The following is a 26,031-nucleotide window of genomic DNA, read 5'->3' on the forward strand; positions in this document are numbered from 1 at the left end:
ATTCATTTTTCTAATGAAAATGATGAACCAACTGGAACTTTTTCTTTTGTTAGATTTGTTTATAAAATAAATAAAAATTGGACTGCCATAATGAATGAATTTCCAAAACAGAGTAGAACATCAATAAGCAAGCAGATGAAGCAGCACATTTTAATAAAGGCTTTCATAATTTATTTATTTTTTTAATTTGCGTCTCAATAGGTCTATTATTGTATTTAAGTTGGAAGTCGTTTATGGCTATCTATTAAAGCACTCGTGGTGTAATAGATCTCTAAGAAAATTTTTATCAATATTTCAGTGTATTATTGTCATCTACACCAAAAACCTTCCAATATTAACGTTCAAACTCTACTTTTTATGTTGCAGATGTAGTTGCATCCATTACCTTGAATTACCAATTAATACAAAGTTCCCTAGAATTTGAAAATTTAATTTTTTCATTTAAAAATTTAAGAAAGGGTGCGCATTCGAAAAAATAACATAAAAACCACGTTTTATAAGGGCATTGGCGCACTCGTCCCTTAGAGAACTCCCCTACGGCTCGTTTTCTACACCTGGGACTCGTGCGCCAACACATGTACATTTTTTTATTCTCTTCACGAATACTACAAATAAATTATTTTTGTTGGTTCCCTATTTCACTATCATATCTGACGTAAAATTAAATTCGATTAAAATGTATAAGAATGTACACTTGCTTTCAAAACTTTCGCGTACACATTGAAAATCAAGTAACAACGATTTTGCCAAATTTAAGCAGTGTGAACGGGTAATTTTGAGATTAGGTTAAAGGTGACATTAACAGCTATTAAAAAAATTATTATCGGTCTTCTACTCACGGTTCCTTCTTGTTTTCCACCTCTTCTTTACTTATTACCTGTAGAACAGTGCTTTTATTTAGCCCATTTAACCCTTCTTATGGACCACTCTTCTTCTAATTTGGAAAGCATCAAAACTTTGTCTTGCTCTGTCAGTCGAGTCATTTTGACTTTTTAAAAGTTTAAATGTCAGAGTTGATTAATTACAGCCCTGATTTAAAATATAGCGAAAAATAGGTGTACGCCAAAGTTTTGAAAGCAAGTGTACGATATTTCACAAAAAATTATTAGGTATTGTTCTTATTTTTAGGCCCGGTTGTATAAAGCTTAGTTAACATCGTGTCAGCTAACAACGCGTCAAGTCGGAAATCCGCCCATTTGATTGGCTGATTCAAATAAAATTTTAAATATCCTCCAATCAGATCGCTTGACATTATGTTAACTTTAACAACGACTTGACATCGCGTTATACAACCGGACCTTAATATTGAGCACCTTGTTGGCAAGAGATAAGTTGTTGTTATTTAATGATGTAGCATAAATCACGGATGTAGTACCAAAGCGCCCCGTACTAACCCTTTCGAAGCGCTACCGTCGCCAGCGAGAATCAAATCGCTGGGCCCCTACCATCACATCAGGTGCGCGCCGTCGAAGCGTGCGGGACCATCCCCAGCCAGGCTATGAAAGGGATGCACGCATGGACAATTAATCATTATTCAATCATTATTCATTTGATCATTCGAGCTCCCTCAAGAGTCTCACCACAAACCTTTGTTAACTTTGTTTACCTTTATGTAAATAAACTATTTACAACACAAATAATGTTAAAAGTGGCGCTACAACATGGGGCCCAATGTTAAAATGATATATTATTTCTGCATAAAACTAAAAGTTAAAAAAAAATATTTTGAAATAATTGTGAAGCAATTTTAGAAACGCATTTACGCGTACAAAGGTAAAAACTATCGATAGAGCTTCGAGCGCTTTGAAGCTAAAAATTGACATTTTATACGTTGCTCGACCAAACATTAATTGCACGGAAAACAAAATAATGCACATCAGGGTCTCATTTTAAGCCATGTTTAGAAATATTTTGGGATTATGTAATTAAAAAATGGTATTAAGAGGTAGTAATGTCTTGACAAAATAAAGGATCTTCGCATTTTTTTTTTGTTGGCGGTCTGAAAATAATTAACAAACGAAATGCGATAGACATTGGAAAAAGAAAGCTCACGTAGTGAACAAACGATGTGTAAACGTAATAATAGTTATTTATGATATAAGTATCGTAACGCGTCATTTACGATAGGAGATGGGAAATACGATACGCATATCATTCAACGTTTTATGTACTGTCGATTACTATCACAAAAAATTATTATGAAATCAGAAAAATAGAATTACACAATCCAAAGTAGTTTCTGTCACCACTGCCAACATGCAGACAATATACTTGAGATATAAGTACAAGAAGTTATTTCTTCACATTGCAACAAATTCAACAAGCATTACAATTTTAATACTAGCGAAATCACATTAAAAGTATAAATCATTTACCTTGTATGACACTTCATTCTAATATTTCTAGTGCGATAAAGTGTCACTTTACAGTAAAGTATGTGATTACAACATTCAAATGAATGTCATAAAGTTTTCCATTATGCATGTAAGTAAATAAATAGTACTCACGTTAAGGTAATTACTAAGAACAATAAGAACATATAATAATTTAAAAACATTCTTATCTTTGTGTTATAGGTAATCTGGTGATTTTGCCATCTCTAAAACAAGACCCAAACAGAACCCCAGTGAGTGAAAGTATAAAGAACGAGGATAAGCGCCCCTCATTTCAGTTTCTCTCATGCTTCAATAAATTCTTTATGAACAATGTTAGTAAAAAACGACTTACATTTTTTAATATGTAGAAAAAATTTAAAAATCAAATTGCCGAAATAATCTTTTTTTCAAAAAAATTAATTCACTTTGAGGTATTGAACATTCAGTCTTTATTTACTTACGTTGACGAAACTTCCAAAAAGTTTGACGATAGTTGGGAAGAGCTCACCGTCCTGACTATAAATTCCAGCAGGTGCTATAACTTTTCCCGGAGACTAAGAGTATGTCTGTATGGAATTGAGTCTGCTTATAGCGTATTAGAACAACGTATCCTCGGTGGCATACGGCGCCGCTGAAGCAGGAGGAGCTCTGGAAGGCCGTGCAGGAGGATCTGGGGCCTAACGTGATTTACTGCAGCAGTGTATCATCCACACGACAGCTTAGTTATATCCAAGGTCGTAGGCATTGAGGTATATCTGTATTACTGGCTTTTAGGGAAAATTAATTTCGGAAAGGTTTACCCCGTTTTTTCATGTATATGTACGAAACAAGACATCACAAGAACTTACGACCGCCCCCATAAATTTCCACACCCGACAAGGCCGAGATCGGGCGGGATGTGGAATTAAAAAAAATATATTTTCCTGAAATTTCGACGGCAACTACTTCTCGAGCCTGTTTGTATGTTGTTTGCGTTGTCTCTTAATGTGAAGAGCACAAGTCATAATTTATTTGAGAATAATAAATGGATATCTCGTGTAGATAGAACTCTAAAAGCTTATATAAAATAAACTAACTTTATCTTGTATTTCTTTATATTACGACGTTTTGCCGCCATTAGTTATATCCGGTTGGGTTCACGCGACTTCCGTTTCAAAGTGAAATCGGCAAAACGGAATCAAGGATTTGCTCTATGTGGAACTTAATGAACAATAACTTGCACTTTTAAAAATTGACAATTAAAAACAACGCTTTTGTTATTGTCCTAGCATTTGATCTCGAAATTAGCTTTTTAATTGTTTCCCTGGTTAAAAACTCGTTTCGAGGAAAGCAGTCTCGTCCGATTTCCATAATGGTGACATGTCTGGAGGTAATTTATAACTCAATTGGGTTTTATAACCTCATCAAATGAGATGTTCTTTTATGATTTTAATTGTTTATATCATGACGAAGTGCCCGTTTCATGGGAGCAATTATAGGATTAAAATGACATAAAGTAGCTTAATTTAGATCTCCTACTTATATTGCTTCCGCCTTTAAAAGAAAATTACGTTTCTTCTACTAAATGTTAAGTTGATTTGTTATTCCAGATCAAGTGGCCAATTAAATCCATCAAACATTCGATTTGAAATACAAGTTGATTAAGATGTAGCCCATCAACTTACCGAATGTTTGAAAATACATATACAGTAATTAAAAGAAAATAATGCTCTGAAGGAATTTATCCTCTAAAATTATTTGGTTATTCAGTTGATTTTTCGTGCAACGACCGTTCAAAAAATCTGTGGTCTAGTGGTGGTATTGTTGCTTTTGTTTCCGTATGGCGTAACTTCATCGGTTGTCAAGACATATATGTCAAAAAATGTCATTTATACAGCGAAGAAGCCATAGTGTGAATTATTTCTCTTGCAAAAGCAATTATTTTTAGAATTAATCAACTAATTGTCTTTACTTTAATTTAACGATTCAATTTACATTAAAACGATTAAAATAACTAAAACAAGGTTATGTATCTGAAAAAACCCATTTTTTTGAATGCTCGTTACATGTCACTTATTTAATACATTTAAAAAAGCACAAGTGGTAAAACAAAAATGTTCTTTTCCTGTATTGATTTTATATTTTGAAATTAAAGAACAACACCGTCACCTAAAATTTTCGTTTCAGTCTCTATTAATTATAAATGTTTACAGTTCATTAGTTTAATGACTGGGTGTTTATAAAAAAAAAACAAATTAATTAATAACCGTATTTGATCTTATTTCATTCATAATGAAATGTTCACCCTTGGGGCTTAATATTGTTTAAATTTAAAAATTACTCTGTGGTAAAATAAAACTTCAATTGTTATAAAAATTATAGTATATTAATCGAGATTTAAAAAAGTCAAGATTGATGGTTTCTAAAAAAAATTTAATGTAGAGTTATTATTATTATTATTATTATTATTATAGTACTATCGTTTAACAACATAGAAACCGTGTTAGCAAGGTTCGTGACAAATAAAAAAGACATTATTTTTTAAACATGTAATACGAGTATAACCTTGTTTGTAATAGGTAGTTAAAGTGGTAAATTATTTAGAATTGGTTTTTAATAAATAGTTTTAAACAATTTAAATCATAAGTGAATTTTTTTCGATAAACAATTAACGACTTACTGCAATCAGATTTCAAATTAACATTAAATCTATTAAAATAATATAAGTACCACGCAATAAAAGTTATTATTTCTTTCACAACATTCAATTCTATGAGCTTAAAGTCATTTTTAAATTTTCCCTAATGACAAGCAGATGACAACGATAAATTAATGCACTAGTGTCTGAAGTTTCTCTGTGAAGTGCTTTCCACTGCGTGATATTATTAATTAATTAATCAAATATCTAATTAAGATATGCCAAAAAATTACTGAAAAATGCATTTCTTGTTCATAAATGTATTTTTCAGTAAGTTTTAAATTTTTTTGGACAAATATTTCACCAAAAAATATCGCACACCTGCGTTGAATATTCAATAAAAACTTTTACATTTTACAAGATTAATTAGTGGAAATTATTTCCGTGCTTGCCGTTGACAAAAACGTTGTTCAAGTATTATGTCTTGATGTATAAGTGTGTAATTTTCTTATTGAATCTCCCACATGCATATTAATTAGTTGCGGTAAATTCTTCCACGTTTAGTTGGGAAACACGTGCATTTGTTTTTAGCAATTATTGAAAGTATATTGCTTTACATGTTGGTCCATGTTCGTTTTAATTTATTTAAATATATCGCGCGTTCAAATGAGATTCTGGGCTGGGAAGGCGTTGGAAACCGTCAATTGTTGTGCTTTTTTACAGCGTGCGTTAATTGGAGCATGTTGACAGCTAACCCAAAAAAATCTTTCCTTTTTCTTTCTTTGCAATGTTTTACATTAAAAAGAGAGACTTGGCTCGTTTTAAAGCTTTGCAATGCAGAGAATCAGGATCTTGGTTACATGCAATACCTTCTCCTAATATTGGTACTCTTTTAGATAACACTTCCTTCCAAGTTTGTATTGGTTTAAGATTGGGCTGCAATCTTTGTACACCTCATATTTGCAAATGCAATGCGAAAGTTGACGAAATTGGCACCCACGGTCTAAGCTGTTTCAAAAGCAGTGGTAGATTTTCAAGACACACTGAAATTAATTTCATTATCAACCGGTCTTTAACTTCTATTCATGTGAATTCAACTTTAGAACCAAACGGACTGTCTCGGGATGACGGAAAACGCCCAGATGGGATGACTTTAGTACCTTGGATTAAAGGTCAACCTTTGGTTTGGGACGTTACTGTTGTAGATACACTTGCAGACAGTTACGTATTGAAATCATCTGAAGTCTCAGGTTCTGCCGCTGAAATGGCTTGCAAACGCAAACATAGCAAATATAGTTCAATCATTTCGTCAAACTACGTGTTTAAAGGTTTAGCATTTGAAACCTTAGGCCCTTGGTGCAAAGAAGCCATCGATTTCATTAATGTCATCGGAAACCGACTTATCGCGGAATCAGGCGATTCAAAATCAAAGAAATTCCTTTTCGAGAGGATTTCCCTTGCCATTCAACGTGGAAACGCTGCAAGCATTCGGGGCACTTTTCCAGATTCCGCAATATTATCGGAAATTTTTGTATTATAAAACAAAAATGTTTATGTAATTATGTTATTAATATAAGCTCTTTTCTTTTAGAAAAGATCATATCTTTAAAAAATAGAATAACTTAACGATTCTTATTCTCGAAGCAAATATCTAACGGCACTCTTTGCTGAAAACAAACATGTTTAATTATGTCCCGATTAAACATAAACAAATGTCATTCGTGTCAAACGGCGGGAAATTCAAACTTTACACTGTTCTAAACGGTTTAATTTTTCCAACGCCTCCTCACCCAGGATTTCATTTGAACGCGCGATATCTACTAACAAACCTCCGGTAAAAATACAACAGATAATAAACTTTGCCAGCAATTCTATGATTGAAGGGTGTTTACCATGCATGTCACATGTCTGTATACGCTATTTTGACGCCCATACTTTGACTAAGTAATATTGCAAGATAATTTAATCATACAGTTTACATCACTTGGTGAGTAATTAAGCCTATGAAATCATAATTTGGTAGGGGAAGTACAGGAAACCCTTGAGTTCGAAAACCTGGGAAATTATTTTTCAAAAATCTTTTATTCCCTAAATCCAAATCTTCAAGCACCTGCTGATTGTAATACGATAATTAATTTCTAACATTTTCTGATGTCTCTGTGCAAGGTGTAGTTTTCATGGTGTCAAGTGAGTTTTACTTTTATTGTGTTACTGTGTAAAAATATCTTTGTATTTGCATTATTGTGATAATAAGTGTTATCGTATAGGTTTTCACTATTATTATTTTTTGCCAGCAAAAATAACAGGAAGAGATATTTCAATATTAATTACATAATTACAGTAAGCCAGTTCCGTGCAATTTCTAATGACAAAATAAGTAGAAAAGTGTAGTCGAGTGTATTATTAGCATTAATCGCAAAATCATATCGCAGATCTTTTAAATGATAAAAACTACTGTTTATGTAAATCTCTTATCTTGTCTGCATGAAACCATGTTATATATTTAAAATAACCTGCTATTAGCCTGATATTATCAATAAAAATAAAACATTTTGCGTGGAATCTGAAGCCATTAAATTTTTTTACTGCGTGTCAACTCAAACACTATAAGCGTGCACATATCTACTGAAGAAGCAGATGTTTTCTTTATCGTTTAGGTCATATTCATATTTTAGTTAATTAATTAAGCAAATTGTAGCTTTATTTTATATTTATGAAAGCATTAATAAATACGAGTATATACACTGCGCCGCAAAATTAGCGCATACTGTGTAAAAACTTTTAAAATGCCTGTAAATTTAAATTTTAAATGATGCATTATGAAAAGTGGTTTTCTAATGAGTATCGGATTTAAACTTTAAGATAATGCAAATGAACATTTTTGGTTTCCAAATGGCAGTGAAAAATTTTCTAAAAAGTAATACGATTAATTTTCTAAATTATGCGTTAATTTTGCGCCGCAGTGTACAATTTGGAAACAAGCTCATCTCAATAAAGGGTAGTAGTTCACGGTAGTTCAAGAGCAGACAAATGGCTTCTATTAATTTTACTTACATCTTACAAACAGAATTCCATATACATATGTATTAAAATATTTAATTAATTTAAATGACAACAAAATCGTTTTCTAGAAATACTTCGTAATTTACAATTAATACAGAGCGCTACAAAATTGCATTAAAGTCTTTCTCAACCATCATTTTGCTTTTGTATTTGTTTAACGAGTATATTTAAAATATCTCCCTTGTTATTGTACGTTGCTAGATAAACAGAATTGTTTGCGTTTATTGTTAGGAACAATATTGCTAATTTACTTCCTGAAAGAACCACCTCGGCGAAAATGCCCCCTCATTAATTCCGGTTTATTAACAATTTTTCACCCCAACAATGCCGAAATGAAGGAACTAATTCGTTTTGTAAATATATCAGATCTGTCACCGAAAGACTGCCCGCCTCGGAAACTCAGTAGAAACGCGAGCTTTATTACACAGGAAGAGGTCAGATTGAACAAGCGAGGAACTTTTAATTAAGATCGCCGGCGAATCCTTGCCGAAATATCCAAATTCTGATCTTTTAATACACTTCTTTCCATTGTGATGGATCCGAGATCACAAACTCTTTTACCTACTTAATTAATTTGTGATTTCGTTGTGCGCCATCGATTAGGGTTCAAGAGCGATCACGACGTTCTGTAAACATCAAAAAGAATTTGCAATATCCGAATAACAACGGTGTTCAGTGACACGATCATAATTCGAAGCAATAAAATCTAAATTAGGCGATGCGAAATTTCGGGGTTGGCGGGGTCTGGCCTATTGTCTGAGCTGGCGTGTGAGGAAAAAAATTACGTCCGATGGTGATTTTCTGGCCGGGAATGTAGCCGAGTTATAAATTATAGTAAATTCGTCTTTACGATCTCTAATCCATCATATCGTGTGACGTGAATTGTGACTTGTAGATAATAATAGTGGCTTTTATATAATGGACGGTTCTGTTAAAGTATGTTGTCAATGTCGGCATGTAACGAGCTTTCGTTCAGAAGATGACTAGGGAAGCGAGAGTAATTTAAATGATTATTCTGAAGCACACGTTGATGTGTGTCTTTTGTTTAATCAGCGTCAATGATCGTTGCCCTTCAAACAACCCCAACAGTTCCACCACTCCACGCAACAGAAAGGAACAAATTAATTCCTAATCTCCAACAAGGCCAGAACATAATTCTACACGAGAGTCACAATAATATAAATTAACACATGACATAAAATATTTTATTACTCAAGTACGGGAAAGCTCTTGTGTTGAAACTGTGAACTCACTCGACAAAGATTTCTTTGAATTCCTTCCTCTCCAACAGTTCTCTATTTCTTCACAATCAAGTATCCTTCGTGTGGACATCTTGTGGCGCCCTCTCATTGTCGCAACCCCTACCATAAATTCAAACCTTTTCAATTTTACTAAACGTTAGAGGGTTGACGAAGAGATGGCGCGAGCTTTCGGTTCTTTGTCTGGTAAGCTTTACGAGATAATTCAATTGTTTTCTGTAGTGTTACGTTGTCTGCAAGGTTTTACTTTGGAACGACGTAAAATGAGATAGTTTTAAGTGTACTGTTGAGGATTGTTCGCTAAAACTGGTAGAAGATTAAAAGCTTTCCGGGCGTAAAGCACTGGCAAATTTATTATTTACAAATAACTGAGTTTACAAATGCAACAAAGTTTTCAACGCGAGAATGTATTCCTATAATGGGTGTGTACACGGGAGATAAATTTACTACGTGGAATAAATTTCCTCTGAAAAGTAATTTTTAAAATACAAGTTAATTCAATGTATCCAGTTATGCTTGCATCAGGAAATTACCAAGATTTTGTAGTTTTATATTTTTTTAATGTGAATCTTCTAATGTAAAGGGAGATTATGTAAATATTGGTCTGTAAATAAAATTTCAAAGCAAGGTCATTTTGAAAAGTTAAAATGTTTATTTCTATCTCTAATGGAGGGTTAACAGGAGACATCCAATATATTTTAAACTAGTTCTAGAATATGGGGCAGAGTTTGAAATTCATCCAGTTGTCTCAAGTGAGGAACAATTGCATCATTTTTAGATTCTGTTTTACATCCCGAGGACAGAGTAAGGCAGACGGTTTTCATTGGTTTTAGTAAAAAATTATTATCTTCCATCGAAAGTAATTAGAGTTTTAGTAGGATTTGCATTCAGTCAACCGTAAGAACTTGTAATGGAGTTCGTTCAGAACCAGAATAATTGAACTATCAAAGAAAAATAATCATTTGAATCGAAGTTATAGACTTACTACGAGAAACTTCTAAAATGCAGACTTAATTGTGGTATTAAAACATTGAAGTTAGTATTACGCTCCGCAGAAGCTTAAGGTTTCTAAATTAATTTACTAGTTGAAATATTGAAAAGATAATGCCATGAAAGATGTTTCATTGGGGAAGTTACGGTTTTATGATGCAATTATTCTGTACCGACTTCGTAAAAATTAAGTGGAAATTTATTTACAAGTAAATAATGAAAGACAGCGGTAAATTAAACAAATTATAGTGTACCATTACCAAACGTGCGCTACCTAGGTTACTTTCATTCGAATGATTCTTGTTAAATATTTAACCAATTTAAGTATGGGTTCGTTGATTCTCTATCATGAGAAGGGTTAAAAAATAATTAACATTTCTGAGTTAGATCTTATTTTTAGTGATTTAGTTTAGTTATTGAAATCTTTGTACATAATATGTATCCAGAGCGAGTTGACAATAGTAGATTATATCATTATGGCAAAGGATTTCATATCAAATTGTTAAAAACTGGGTGAAGGATTTTAAGAAGATATCGGAAATGTATTCAGTAGAATTTTACGAGTAGAAGTTAGTCTTTTTGTGCTAAGCCCAGAGATTGGTCGGCAACTGGGCAAAGCGCAAAAAGACATTCTACTCTGAATGATATACAGTGTGGAAACTACTTATGCAGTAAATTCAGTAATTTTCAAAACTAATGATATTTGTCAAAAACGCTGAAACAGGTCAATTTTTATTTCTCATAGTGCTTATTCTATGTTGCTTCACTTGTTTATGACGTCATCCATTTTTGAGCTATGACGTCATCACTTATATTTTTAAATAATAACCTCCACCTTTTTCTTCTCTTGCAGGTAGACCTCTCCATTACCTAAACGACGAATGAAAAAAATTGGTACCTTACATAACAATTTTTTTGAGAAAATGACAAATTTTACTTCAAAAATTTAATAAATTTAATTTAAATTTTAATGTAAAAATTCTTTTGTATTGGTTTATTTAAAATAGAAGATATATTTTAATAGACCAAACAATTTAGAAGATTTACGGCAGAGAATTCGCGCTGAAATAGAACAAATGAGCCCTGACATTATTGAGCGCAGTGTACAAAGTGGCGGTGAGTGCCAAATGATTGGCGGGGGACAATTTCAATATTTGCATTAAATTTTATTGTTAACCTTAGATGTTTATTTGTTTTTGTTTGAGGTCAATTCTTGAAGAAAAATTTCTCATTTTCTCAAAAAAGTTGTAGTTTACCCCGAATGAACATACAAATAAACAAACAGACGTGCTATCAATTTTATACATCGGTATAGATGTAAATGCACCTATCAAATGTTTGTATTTTCTGTTGAAAGAAAACATGTAAAAACACGTGAAGAACCAAGTAGAAAGTATTTGTCATAAAATTGCACCTAAATGTCAATTGTCAAGTTTGTTTGCGCTTGTATCTTTTCGGAGCTGCGCAAATTTGTTATAGGAAAGTAATAAAAATATACAAGGGGATTACATCTTAGATAGACTTTGAAACAAACAGTAATTAACTGTGAAGCAGTTAAATAAACAACAATCTGGTCCCCTGTTTAAATAAAAGTTCTCCAATGTCAACAGCCGCAGTGGAGTTATTGAATAACCTTTGTTTTAAAATCGACGATAAAACCCCTCGACAAAGAAACAATCTCAATATAATCCAGCCAGAGTTCGTCAAGATTGCAATCCGGAATCGTCCGAAAAAGAGCCCGTTTATATCCAAAGACCCATTTAAAATTTGAGTACGTCGATTAATCTAATTGTCTTTTGTTGCAGGACCGACGCGTTCAACGTGTTGATTCAAAGCGGTTCGATTGAGACCAAGAATGGTCGAGTTCCACCCTTTCTTTGTTTCAGACGAGACTAATCCGGCAGATCCACCCGCTCTCTGTCGACGAGAACGTCGAATTAAACATTCCAATCGCTGCCCTTTGACTGATTGATGACATATTGACATTCTCGACAATTCTGGCACTCATTATTGCATTCGATATTTACGAGAGGGAGGCTTCAACTTGGATGGTCGCTGGCCGTTTAAACGTTTTAATGAAGCCGTAATTAATCGAACCGTGTAAGCCGCATTTTGTGCTTGGCTAACAGTTACATTCGAATGATGTGTCAGCCCTACACAATATTCAAGAACAACTTTAACTCTATTCGCACGTTCAGATTTTGATACTGACAAATTCTTATTTTTTTTTACAAAATCGAAAAATTTTCATAATCAAAATATTCTGGCTGCAGATCGCAGTTGACTCTCACGAGAATAAATTACCACAACTTCCTATGTTAACAAGTTAATTCTTTACAAAAAAGTCATGGATGGTCATACTGTAGCTGTTACACTTTCGCTGTGAAAGTTGTTCAAAAGTGGACCACTAAATATTCCAATTTCGCGTGATTTAGAAGAATCTAAATCAAACGTTCTGAAAAGACTCAAATAATGTCTAGATACCTTAAAGACATACAGTGCGTTTATAAATTTCGGAATAAATTCCATAAAACTATTATTAATTTCTGAGATAAATCCGGGAAGAAGTCTATTTTGTTTTTAAAAAGTGCATATTCTTCAGTACTTTACTTATGTTGACAGCTTTTCATCTCCTAATAATGACGTCATGATTAATTTTTTTAAATGACAACCCTCACTTTTTTCTTCTTTTTTTGATAGACCTTCCTACTATCCAAACGATGAATGAAAAAATTTGGTACCTTACATAACAATTTTTTCGTAAAAATAAATTTAATTTAACTGTGGTGTAAGACGAGTCGCCCATGTGCACGAATGACAGATGTCAAAATAAAAAATAGTAAGATGGCCGTTCAACGTTAAAAGGTAAACTTTAGACTTTAGTAGATTTTACTAATACTATTGAACATTGATCAAGTACTAGTAATATTGCAACAAGTGAACTATATTGGTGGCTTAAAATTTGAATTATTGTAACTGCAGCAAAAGAAAATAAATAAGTTCATGTCCGATTTTTTTTTTGTGATCCGCTTGTAGATAAAATAGTATACAGTGTGGAAATTACTTATGGAATAAATTCAGTAACTTCAAAACTAATAACATTTGCGGAAAACGCTGAAACAGGTCAATTTTTGCTTTGAATAATGCTTATTTTAAGTTACTTCACTTGTTCATGACGTCATCCATTTTTGAGCTATGACGTCATCACCAATTTTCTTAAATGACAACCCCCACTTTTTTCTTCTGTATCTGATAGACCTTCCTACTACCTAAACGATGAATGAAAAAAATTGGTACCTTACATAACATTTTTTTTGAGAAAATAACAAATTTTATTTCAAAAATTTAATTTAATTTTTAATGTACTTTTTTTTTTTCTATGTGGTTATTTAAAATCGAGGGTTTACTTTAACAGACCAAACAATTTAGAAGATTTATGACAGAGAATTCGCGCTGAAATGGAACAAATCAGCCCTGACATTATTGAGCGCGGTGTACAGTGCCAAAAGTTGGCGGGGGATAATTTCAACATTTGCGTTACATTTTATTGTTAACCTTAGATGTTTGTTTGTTTCTGTTTAAGGTCAATTGAAATTTTTAAATTAAAAATAATATCTTCTAAATTTTTTCGACAACCCGACTATTTTTTGATAGATATTTAAGTTATCTAAATGTTTTATAGCATAACAGGGCACCGGAATGAATCGAGTTGCGACAGAATATTACAGTAATATTGTTTCAAAGTTGTTTAATCACATATAATTGTGAGTTGGTGGAGTTACAAGCGGATTTCAGTTTTTTATAGCCAGTATTGCCTCAAAGTTTAATCAAATGCAATCATGAATGGTTAGTTGCATTCATGAAATGTCAGTAGGTTCGAATTTCAATGGGAATTACTCTAATCCAGTCCAGTTTCATTTAAACTTTCATGAAATCGGTAATTAATACAATTTTTTCGAGAGGTGCCAACTTCTGTTACCTAATTTGTCATGTAGTAGCCTGGCAGTTCCATTGTTTTTTTTTTTTGTATTTGGTTTCTGTTCTTGTTTTCTAGTAGTTTCTTATGGCAAAAATATCAAAGTAAAAGGCAACTTTTTCGTTCGATTTGAAAGCATACGGTGAATATCGGACCGGTTTGGTTCAATTTATATTTTGCGATTCAGCGAAAAAGTTTAGCAAATTAATAAATTCCAGTTGAAGTTTTGAACATTTAGTTTCAACGTAGTTTACACCTCGTAACAATTTGATGAATAATTTTTGTTACGAACTCGTATAACAAATCATGGTGCAAAAAACTATAACAGAAACTAATTTTGAAACGTTCTTGCTTGTTCGCGCTTCAAAATAACTGTCAACTAAAACGATATATTACATTTATATGGAGGAAAAAGTCGTCGCTTTATCAAACTTGAGAGAAAATAATCATTGATAAATTAAATTGGGAAAGTGAACTGAGAATCGATTGAACTTAATTGCAATGAAAAACTTGTCGAGAGAATTGTGTCTAAATAAGTTTCATTTTAATCAAGACAAATAACTCGCCAGGAAAAAAGGAAAGAAAAAGGAGATTTAGTTATCGTAATAATCTCATAATGGGAACGAACCCTTTCATCGAGTCTTTTTCAAATAATTACGGCGGAGATTTATGAAGCGTTATTTAACTCCGACATTGTTAAACAAGGTCCTTTAATGGTTTTTGTGACTAAACAATAAAAATGTGATTTAATTAGCATAGAACAGTGATATTTTGCCCCGAATCGCGGCGGTGCAACGAAAAATATTCGTTCTTTCTGGCAAGCATGATTATGACCGTTCATTTCCGTTAAATTGTGAAGCTCTGATTTAAATTTAGATAAAATCGACTGATTTACTACACATGACTTAATTTTAAAAGAGTTTTATTATGTTTGTAATATTGCAAAATTTTCTCATTTCAGATAGGGACCGCACGGAATATTTAATGGAATTTTTGGAGTCGATAAGCGCTGATAACGCAAGAACTATTCACTGAAGCTACTCATCAGTCTCGTATGGATTCACCGAATACTTACCCCAACTTATCTGCGTGCGCTTTGAAATGTTTTTTCTATTTTTCAGTTATTTTGCCGTCAGTTAACAACGGGTTGCAGAGCGAATGCATTGACTGCACCGAGAATTTAAACGGCGCATCAAGTGCCGGAACATTTTAAGTAGACATGCAATGTTGATATCCGAGATGTTGGATAACAGATAACAGGATAAACTGTGAAAGAAACCTACTAATGGAAGCGTGTTTCCTGTCAGAACATCTGCCGTTTACCAGCCAATATCACTGGCAGATCGACGTTCGCTGTGGCAAAAGAATGTAATCAAATAGTGATCTAAATAGGGTGAGCTTTACAGGTTGTCGCTGTTTACTTGGCTTAAAGCTGATTGCAAGCACCAGAAATCCGGGTGCATATCAGGGATTAATGGAATCGTCGGGCCATTTGCCATGCAAACACTTTCCTGCAAGTCCAAACAATCAGAATTAACATTTGATAGGTATCTTCTTAACAACAGCTTAATATTTTTTTAAAGAAATATTTGTTCGTGTAATGACGTCAACACTTCAGCATTTTTTGTAAATCAACAATAAAATGGCCGTTGGATTGACAGTTTCTGAGATATTTATTTTCAGAACTGAAAACCAGGTGGAAGTGAAATGTCAAGAAAGGAAATGTTTCCTTTAGAAAAATAAAGTTGTGAGAGTTCTTTTCAAAAAGTTCAACAAGAAACATTTCTATTCTTTCAAAGTTTAGTGCCTACTGTGGAAGCCGTACAAATAAGAAGTATGTAGATTTAATAGGCACAACCACTTGATAGAAAATGAATATGTAAACGAATTATTATGAAATGTTTGTGGTATGAATCTGAAACGCTTTCTTAGGCTCGAAAGCTTTTTCGGTAAATAACAAATAACAATAACAAATAATAAGAAAAATATTCTAATAAGAATCTTTTAATTGTTGTTTGGAATTCCATCGAAATTAGAGAATTGGTAGATACTATGAGCAAAATAACCTTTGTTCGATACCTCCATAGAAAGTGGGTGAAGTTTCTCTTTCTTTCACTTCACTTTCGTTCATTGTTTTTCGCTCACTGTCTTTCACTCACTGGTTTTAATTCACTCGTAAATGTTTCCAAGTCTTGAAGATTTTTATAAACAAGTTTTCTCAAACAAGTATATGTTCATAGCATATAATACTCTCTAGATTGTAGTACATTCAGAGCATATTGTGTTTTTTGCCAAAAAATGTATTTACAAATAATTGAAATTTCAGAATTATTGAAAAACTATAAAATACACAATAGAAGGGAAACAAAAATTTTAAATCTATTTTCCAATTTTATTGGATGAAAACTATGTTCAGATTTTTCAGTTTTTAGTTTTGTTTTTTCAGTGATTTTTTTAAAATTCGATGGCTTAATTTTTTTGTAACCGAAATGATAATCAAGAAATCGAAAACATGTGTTTTTTCTTATTTTTTCCTTTTATTTATCGTATAAAATTATGACCCTGTAACGGTACAATATGAAAGAATTTCAAAGACAACTGTTCATCCATCAACTTATTGTCAAAACATTCGACACTATTTATTAATCCAACGTTTAAACTGAACATGAAGTGTGGAATTGTCGATCGAAAGCAAATTAAATCGTTTTAAAATTTTGAATTCATTGTACGAGTTATCAAGTGGTGGTAGTGTCGGAGGGAATTTCAATCAACAAACTATAAATTCGTTAAACACATTCAAAACGTATCAAAATTCCCACATCTCCTCTATTTATTTGAAAACAGTCAGCGATGCTTTGTTCAATGGTCATATTTAAAATGACAGCATAATTCTTAATTTCTCCCCAAGTCATCTCTGAGATAAAATGAAATTTTATATAATAAACACTCGGTCCACTCTTACAAATTACAACGAAAAGTATTTAAACAGCTTGTTTAATGAATTCACCTCCGACGTCTTTTATAAAAAGCTAAAAATGGAGGAAAATGAATTTTTACTTTAATATTTTCTGCTTTCATCACTATTAAATGAAAAATAAGCTTTCATAAGAGAGAGCTTTCAATAGACCTGTGCACTTTTCATCTTTTATTAGAATTCAGAAAACGTATTAAATAAATTTAAAAAATAATCCGTATCTTTAAAGACGCACAGGAGTGGTATATTCTGTTTCTGAGCCCGATGCCGCTAACCCATAAAACGACCGAAGCGCTGACAGATTCCAGTCGTGATTATTATTAATTTATGACAATCCGGGTTTACGACTTACCGGCATCGAACTCAGAAACGGAGTATAGTTTGGTGGGAGGTGGAAATGTGTAGACAGAAGTTACATAGCAATAAACACTTTATTTTGATATCCTTACCATGTTTACATAAGTTACAGATCGTCTTATAGAGACATAGTAAATTTGAAACATTAAACGAATCATATATAATTTATATAATTTTATTATACCACACCTGCTCCGATAACGAAGCGCATGATATCACATTCATTAATTTAACAATGTTTAAAATTGTGTATATACAGTATTGTACATTTGTGCCTACAGACCTGCCACTCGCCTGCCACTCTAACAACAGTCATTGCCTTCGTTTCGTAGTCAGTCTATAAAAGTTGTCTCTGTACAAAATTTACTTATTTAACATTCACACTATGCATTAAAAAAGTTTTGGTAATTTTAATGACTAGAAAAGAAGATTACAAAGGGATGAGGTTGCTGATATGCCGATCGCAAGAACTCCGAACCAAACATGTCCGCCCGCATCGACAGTCCTGATTAGACGCACAAATCGGGCCTCGTCCTTAGGATCTACGTTCGATAAATTACGTTATACAATTGATATACACACAAACATGATGTGATTAGAAAGACACGTATGTATTGTAAACCCGATATGATGGTGTAGATCAGATATGTCATATTCATCGATTCTCTTCATGACGAAAACTGCCATTAAATACGATATTCACGTCGCACTATGTACAAAAAGAAAACAACTTCAGTCTCTCGATTTAGACGCAACTCTCCTGCTGGCAGCCCATCAGAGGTGTTCGGACGGTGACCGCGTCCCTGTGGTACAGCCCAGGTTTGGCAGCGGGGAACATAGAAGACGCGGGAGACACCATCGGCGAAGCCACCGAAGTCTTGCCGGGAACGGGTGGCGGCATCCTTCTGCTGTGATCTATCTGGGCGTATATCGTAGAATCCTCCCTGTTGCGAAGAGTTCCATATTGACTGCCGCCGTTTTTCATCGTCTCCAGAGAATTAGGACGTGCCAGAGACAGTTCTGCATAAGTTACTTCGTTACCGACCTGCGAGAAATTAATATTTTAGTTTGTTTTTTCGGTGTGTGATGGATAAGACAACCCCGAACGGGCATGCTCTAACAAGGGCCTAACCTAAATTATGGATGCCACAAACCACTACAGAACAAGACGGGCGCGTGGGCTGCTTCAGATGTGCAAGGAGTCATGCAGTGCCAGCGGATAAAAGTAAAAGTTAATCATAATTAAGAATTTGCTACACTTGCTTGGAATTAGATTTTCATGTTCAACAGGAGAAGGTAATTCAAATTCGAACAAATAACTTTAGTGAGAGTAAATGTTAAAATGCTGTGGTGACAAACTAGTGAAATTTTTTTTACAAAGCAGTAAAATGTGATTTGCAAATCAGAGTTATTTATTTTTGTTTAGAGTGAAATAAAATAAATGAAGGGAGCTTCGTTTCAAACTGTTTGTAAATTATTAATAATTTTGTAATTATTTAAAAAAAAATGAAACAAATTGGCAGAATTTAAACATAACAATATGAAGAGCGTGGATCGTGCATGTCAAAAGTTATTCAATCAGGGAATACATAGTTTTTGGGAACCGACTAATGAGAGTTTTCCACGTTTTTTTGGTGTTACATCATGGTTTTTATTTTAAATTCATGATTAAATTTACGATAAAATGATGGTCAAAGTGAGGTTATGTATCAGAAGGAAATGTCAAAGCATAACAACTGAGACGATATTTGAGAGAACCACAGCCTTAGCACAAATTTTTTGAATGGATAGAGTGTGAAGTGAATAATAGTTCTTTCCAGGGGTGTAAAATAGCCTGAAATAGTAATTAACTAATTAATTATAATTTCTAATATTCTGTTCTACCGAAATAATAAGAAGTTCTGCAGCATAAAAATACATTCTAACGCAAGCTACCAACTAACTACTGCAATCGCATTCTTATATTGTGTTGATATCATATAACCTGCTTTAGAAATTATTTTACACATGGCAACCTGAAGCCATTAATCATCGTCGTTTTATTCCTGTTTCCCAAATGAATTTTGTCATATTTTTCTAATGAAAGAAGGATTCTTTTGTGTACATTTTATGGCACATAAATAAGTTATTGTTTTTCATTATCAGCCGTCATAACAAAAGCAATTTTACAAGAAAGTAGGGACTCTAAAATACAGTGAGCGCTAAAAATGTGGAATAAAGGAAATATTTAATTTGTTACTGTTTCTCTCAATCTTTCATTTTCTTGCTGATTTTAATGGATTATCAAATTCTGATGTAGGCCCTGTAGCATGTATCACCTTTGGACTGATAATTCCTGATTGTTAAAGATGAAAACAGTGAAGTAAAATTCCGATTGTACAGTGAAAAGTTCCTTCCCAAAAATTTTTACTTAATTTCAAAATTTCAGTTTGAATAAAGACATTTTGATATCAGCAAACTTAAACAACAATGCACGAAATAAGAGAACCTACTTTTAACAACAACGATCAAAGCAGATGTTTAAAAATATCGCCATTTTGTGTTTTGTAGCACGTTAATGGTTTCTGAAACTAACAACGAACATTTTGGGTGTTCTCATTTTGTCCCAGATCCTTTCTTTCAATTGGTTAAATGCAGTTAGCACTCTAAAGTAACTCTTGCTTTTGATATAACTACATAAAAAATCAATAGGTGTAAGATGTGGAGATCGTGCGGGCCATTCAATAAATCTCCTTCTACCACACCTTTTAAGATTTTTTTATGGAAAGGTCGGTGTGGAATTTCATTTCCCTTCTGTTTTCACCTTTGAGAATCGATATCTCAAGAACTATCAGTCGCAAGATCATAGACGGTACAGAATTTGATAGTTTATTAAAATCTGCAACAATTGAGAGAGTGCCATTTAAAAAGATGGCGATATTACTGCGCATAAAACAAAGGTGAGAAACGAAAATTATTATTATTAAGTGAAGCTCTACGGGAAAGAAGATATTTCCATTGTTCCAAACTTTTGACGTTCACTTTATAATCTACAATTGTTTCACAAAAAACTAAACTACAAAGCTTAATGCAAAAAATCATTATGAGATTGCAACACACAAACACACAATTACTGAAAGAAATTTATTGGTCAATATTAGCCGACTTCATACCAATGTATCTTATTTATTCAGTAACAATGAACAAACATAATTTGAAGAGAATATATTTTTTTTATAATAATAATAATTTTATTCAGAAAAATACATTCTGGTGTTTAACTTCGTCCACAAAGTTTTAAATTTTTGTTCTAATGTCTTGTTCAAACTGTTTATATTCATTTTGAGTAAACGCTTTTGTATTGAAGAAACGACAATACGATCTTTTGTTTACATTTGCTTTGTCTTGTGTGAAAGTGCTGTGTAAAAAGTGATATATTATGTATGGAGCTGATCTAACCCAGACGAGAGAGGCGTAGAAAACCATCACAAAGATCCTGGAGAATGAACTTAGACTCTCTTGGATTCTGGACCTGACGAATTGATATTTTTGTCTGGGTACTAAGAGAACGATGCGTTTAAATATAAACCATTTCAGATTCACTGTTCTTTGCTTCTTTGCTTCTAATTAAAGCGTTCTTGCAAAAATACAAGGTATTTCACGAGTGACAATGAACCCGACGGAATTGAAAATGCAACCCACAATACATTTGCAAAGCAAACCTGGATGTTGTCCGCGTCCATATTCAATGTATTGTGGGTTGCATTTTCAATTCCGTCGGACTCATTATCACTCGTGAAATACCCTGAATTTAGAGTTTGTTTTTCCATCTTGTTTGAAAAATGCGTGATAATAAATTTAGGCAACAGGAATAAAATACTATCGATTAATGTTTCACACAACTTTGGACCTATTTCTTTAAACTAGAAGTACTTTAGCTTGCAAATTTTTTTAAATCTAATCTAAATTCTTCATATTTGCTGAATTTTAAAAGAACAGAGCTAGAAAGTATCTATTAAATTTTCAATTCAGTTAAGGTCTTAAAAAAAACAACAAAGCAGTTCACATATTGTTTGCATAACTAGACATTAAATATGCAGTAAACGTACCTATGCACGTAAGACGCATACCTTTTTATTGTCACTAGAAATAAAAGGATAAGTTCAAAAACGTTATCAAATGATATACAGTGTGGAAATTACTTATGGAATAAATTCAGTAATTTCAAAACTAATGACATTTGCCGAAAACGCTGAAACAGGTCGATTTTTGTTTTTAATAATGCTTATTTTAAGTTATTTCACTTGTTCATGACGTCATCCATTTTTGAGCTATGACGTCATCACCAATTTTTTTAAATGACAACCCCCCAATTTTTTCTTCTCTTTCTGATAGACCTTCCTACTACCTAAACGATGAATGAAAAAAATTGGTACCTTACATAACAATTTTTTTGAGAAAATAACAAATTTTATTTCAAAAATTTAATTTCATTTTTAATGTAGGTACTTATTATTTCTTCTATCTGGTTATTTAAAATCGAGGGTTTACTTTAATAGACCAAACAATTTAGAAGATTTATGACAGAGAATTCGTGCTGAAATGGAACAAATCAGCCCTGACATTATTGAGCGCGGTGTACAGTGCCAAAAGTTGGCGGGGGATAATTTCAACATTTGCGTTACATTTTATTGTTAACCTTAAATGTTTGTTTGTTTCTGTTTAAGGTCAATTAAAATTTTTACATTAAAAATTAAATTAAATTTTTGAAATAAAATTTGTCATTTTCTCAAAAAAATTGTTATCTAAGGTGCCAATTTTTTTTATTAATCGTTTAGGTAGTAGTAAGTTCTATCAGAAAAAGAAGAAAAAAGTCAGTGTTGTCATTTAAAAAAAATGGTGATGACGTCATAGCTCAAAAATGGATGACGTCATGAACAAGTAAAGCAACTTAAAATAAGCACCATGAGAAATAAAAATCGACCTGTTTCAGCTTTTTTGACAAATGTCATTAGTTTTGAAATTACTGAATTTATTCCATAAGTGGTTTCCACACTGTATGTTAAAAAACGAGTTCAATGATCTAGCACTTTCAACACTCTTAAGTGTTGTATCACTTTTAGTTCTTTATTCCGAAAAGCAAAATGTGGAACTCCACACGGAAATGGAAGTAAAGTGATCCTATTTCAGTTCCCTTTGTCGCTTGCAATTTCTCCCTTCATGCAAATTTGTGGAAGCTTTTGAATGTATTTGTTTAATTATGTGTAAAGGTGCAAGCACAATTTAATCATTTTGCAAGAAAAATTGGGATTTGACGGTAATGGTAAATTGAGCTAGCTGGGAATTGTAATTAAATTAGTGTGACCAGAGTATTGAATAGATAACCTTAATGAAAGTTATGCGATGGTTAGAACTAAATGTTGAGAGAATTTGAACAACAGTTGTAGCTTTAACAATGTGTAATGTGAGTATATCAGGAGACATCAAAGCGTTAGTGTAGACCAATTCTTATCATTTCGTGTATGGTAATTACTTAGTTAAGAGATAAATATGAAATTGTGCTTTGTATCAAATTGCATAAATCAAGTTTGACGAAGGGAAAAAGCAATTTTAAAGCGAATAAACTTCAAAGTAAATCGGAATCGGATGATAAGGGTTGTTCTGAAAATAGAGCAGTGGTGTTATCCCAGGACGAAACAATGTTTTTTTTGTTTTGAGTTACTTTGAGAATGTTGTGGCCTAAAAAAATACAGCAAGCGCAGAAAAACTATTTAAAAACAGTTTGAAACGGATCTGTCGTTAAAAAAACCACTGCAAATTTAACGGAAACGAAAGAATAATGTCGAAATTCCAGCAAGCCAAGTGTCTAATTTTTTATTTATAATACCTATCGTCCCATTTTCAACAACCTTACAGTTTAGTACATGTCAGTAAACTGTCTATAGCTACCCTAAAAAAGAAAAAAATAAAAAACACACAAGTGAATCAAGCCGTGAAAAAATAAAAAGTGCGTAAAACGGTTCTAATGGCGTTAAAAATAATTTTTGCCGGCATAAAAAGGTCGCATAATACGTTGTAAACATCGAGCGGACCCCACCAAGATATGCAAAATATTCCAACAGAAATTGAATAAATTTGAATATAAGAAACTTTATCGTCGAACTAAATTAAAACAAACATGTAAATTCAGGGTTGGTCCTAATAAACTACATCCCGAACTAGCTTCAAACAACAACAAGTATGCGAACAGCAAGTTAAAAGCTCTCGTAGAATCAATTATTATGCTAACTTACATGTTGGGAAGCGTAAGCTCGATCTCTAGCCATATAAGCTTCTGCTAGGGGTGTGAGATTTTGTTGGGGAGATGATGTTTCGTACTCCGTTGTAGCCGTCACTGAATTATTCAAACCTGGAGTTTGAGCCGCTGACCCCAGTTGATAATCGGAGTCTGGAACGGAATAACACAAATTTGTTTAAACTATGCGCCAGTGTGGCATCTGCAATGCCGCAACACGATTCGGGTTAAAACGTTAATAATAACCGACGGTCATTGCAATTTCTGCTTTTTGCATGCCGATGAACAAAAATCTTTGACAAAATGCTTTAGACCAAAAAAAGATTCAGAAATTATAAACTTTCAGTTTTTATTTTGTCTTAGAAAAAAATGTGATAAAAATTATTGGATCTTTTAAAAACAAATTGAAGAAAATAAGAGAAAAGATTATACATATCAAGTCTTAGGTAGATAAAGTACCAAAAATAAAGTAAACGAAAGTATAGAAAAGAAAAATGTTGAACTCATTCAACTATAGATTCAGATTAAAAAAAGGATACTTTATCTCTTTAAAATTATGTATCAGCACTTTCTTATGTTAAGATAATGTTGCTAACAAAATTGAGCGGATAAATATTTTAGGCTAGTCTTCAGTTGTTTGATGACTTCTGCTAAAAAACACTCACATGAAGAAAATAAGGGTTTTGTTTGAAAAAAAAAATACGTTATGGTATTGGATAGAACTTAATTTGTAGCATTACTTATTTTATTACTGTACCTAATTATATTAATTATTACTATTATTATGTATTATTATTAAAAAAGAATATTTGCGGAGGATTAACCTATAACGCAAAAAGCTTTGGTTAATTTAAGACGCAGATGTAAATTAATTACTGTCCAACATCCTCTTAAAAGCATGGACAGTAGATACATTGACAGTTTCAGGAGAGAGTCCGTTCCACAAGGTAAATGTTCGATTTGCCTTGTCGAACTGTCTTATCGCACCTTTAAAAGATTCCTTTTGAGTTTTATAGTTGTGGCCACGAAGTCTCTGATCAAGAGCAAATTCAAGGAAGTCATCTATACATCCCGGGAACAATTGATGCGTAATTCTAAACATTTGAATTAAGTCAGCTCTGTCTTATCTCCCCCATAATAGCAATATTAAATCTCGATAAAATTTATTTAAAAATGTACATAGCGTCGATGGACAAATAAAACTGGGACAAAAATGACAGACAAATAAGTCAAAATTTACAAATTTGCATCGTTTAATTGCGACTTTATCACAAATAGGTTAACTTTAGTATGACATACCTATTATATAGAGGCTGACAAATATATTGACAATTCAATGGTCTAATTTACATTGATTAAATTTTAAGTGTCCCAATTTTATTTGTCCACCGACCGTACGTATTTCAAAATATTCCGGAGACACTGATATAGTGATATATACAAAATAATGTGTACTTCTTTTTATACTTCTTATGTGAGCCACGTTGTATAAAGTGATTTTCTGTAAAGGCAGCCTTAAAAGTGACAAGTTTCCACATGACGACATAATACGTTTTATGAAGTAACTGGGTTTATAAAAAATTTGTATGTACAAAATAAAAATCCGACGTCGTATTTGTCAACCAAATGTTCAGGCTTTTAAGCACAAATCTAGGACACGACAAACGTCACGTATATTTTCTAGAAAAAGCTTTAAACTGTTAAAAGCTTCTACATAATTTGTAGCTTACTCTGCAGAGAAATTCATCTGGAATTTTACTACTGCTACAAAGGTTGTCCCGTGGGACAGAACTCTTTAGGGATGAAGCAGAAAGAACTTGCAAAATCAATGAAGTTTAAATAGGAATAACTCAGTACAACAGAACAACAATATCGTCATGCGTACAGTGCCTATAAATAAATAATTATTTGGGTTTTTACTCTTTCTCATACAGGGTTATTATAAATGATTGTCCCATCGCAGTTAGCGTTGAAAACCCACACAAATTTTAGATGTGCCGCAGCCTCTCAACTTTAGACAAACTAGTAGACAGATTTCCACTACCGCCAGTATCGCCACCTATCGGCGATACTAGTCTCACTCATGTTATGAGGCCAACTGCGATGGGACAATCATTTATAATAACCCTGTAGCATTTTCTCATAA

General features: G+C 32.8%; 1 protein-coding gene and 1 long non-coding RNA gene across 3 annotated transcripts in view; one reads left to right on the forward strand and one right to left on the reverse strand.

Annotated features, from left to right (window-relative positions):
- LOC138123972 (uncharacterized) overlaps nucleotides 1-16,090 on the forward strand; it is a 39,983-nt gene extending 23,893 nt beyond the window's left edge. The window contains exons 2-3 of the long non-coding RNA XR_011156962.1: nucleotides 12,110-12,404; nucleotides 15,242-16,090. This is a non-coding gene — a long non-coding RNA (uncharacterized lncRNA). The remainder of the gene's footprint in view (nucleotides 1-12,109; nucleotides 12,405-15,241) is intronic.
- A 1,576-nt stretch (nucleotides 16,091-17,666) lies between these two features.
- Nucleotides 17,667-26,031, reverse strand: part of side-VI (sidestep VI) — a 279,349-nt gene continuing 270,984 nt past the window's right edge. The window contains exons 13-15 of one of the 2 annotated variants that reach the window (XM_069037845.1): nucleotides 23,884-24,038; nucleotides 23,478-23,540; nucleotides 18,517-18,656 (exon numbers count right to left, since the gene is read on the reverse strand). In XM_069037845.1, coding sequence (XP_068893946.1) covers nucleotides 23,508-23,540; nucleotides 23,884-24,038 — 188 coding nt within the window. In that variant the 3' untranslated portion in view covers nucleotides 18,517-18,656; nucleotides 23,478-23,507. Of the gene's footprint in view, nucleotides 18,657-23,477; nucleotides 23,541-23,883; nucleotides 24,039-26,031 lie in introns of both variants that reach the window. The other variant, XM_069037844.1, reaches the window with a different exon arrangement.

This window comes from Tenebrio molitor, chromosome 2, assembly GCF_963966145.1.
Source record: "Tenebrio molitor chromosome 2, icTenMoli1.1, whole genome shotgun sequence".
NCBI lineage: Eukaryota > Metazoa > Arthropoda > Insecta > Coleoptera > Tenebrionidae > Tenebrio > Tenebrio molitor.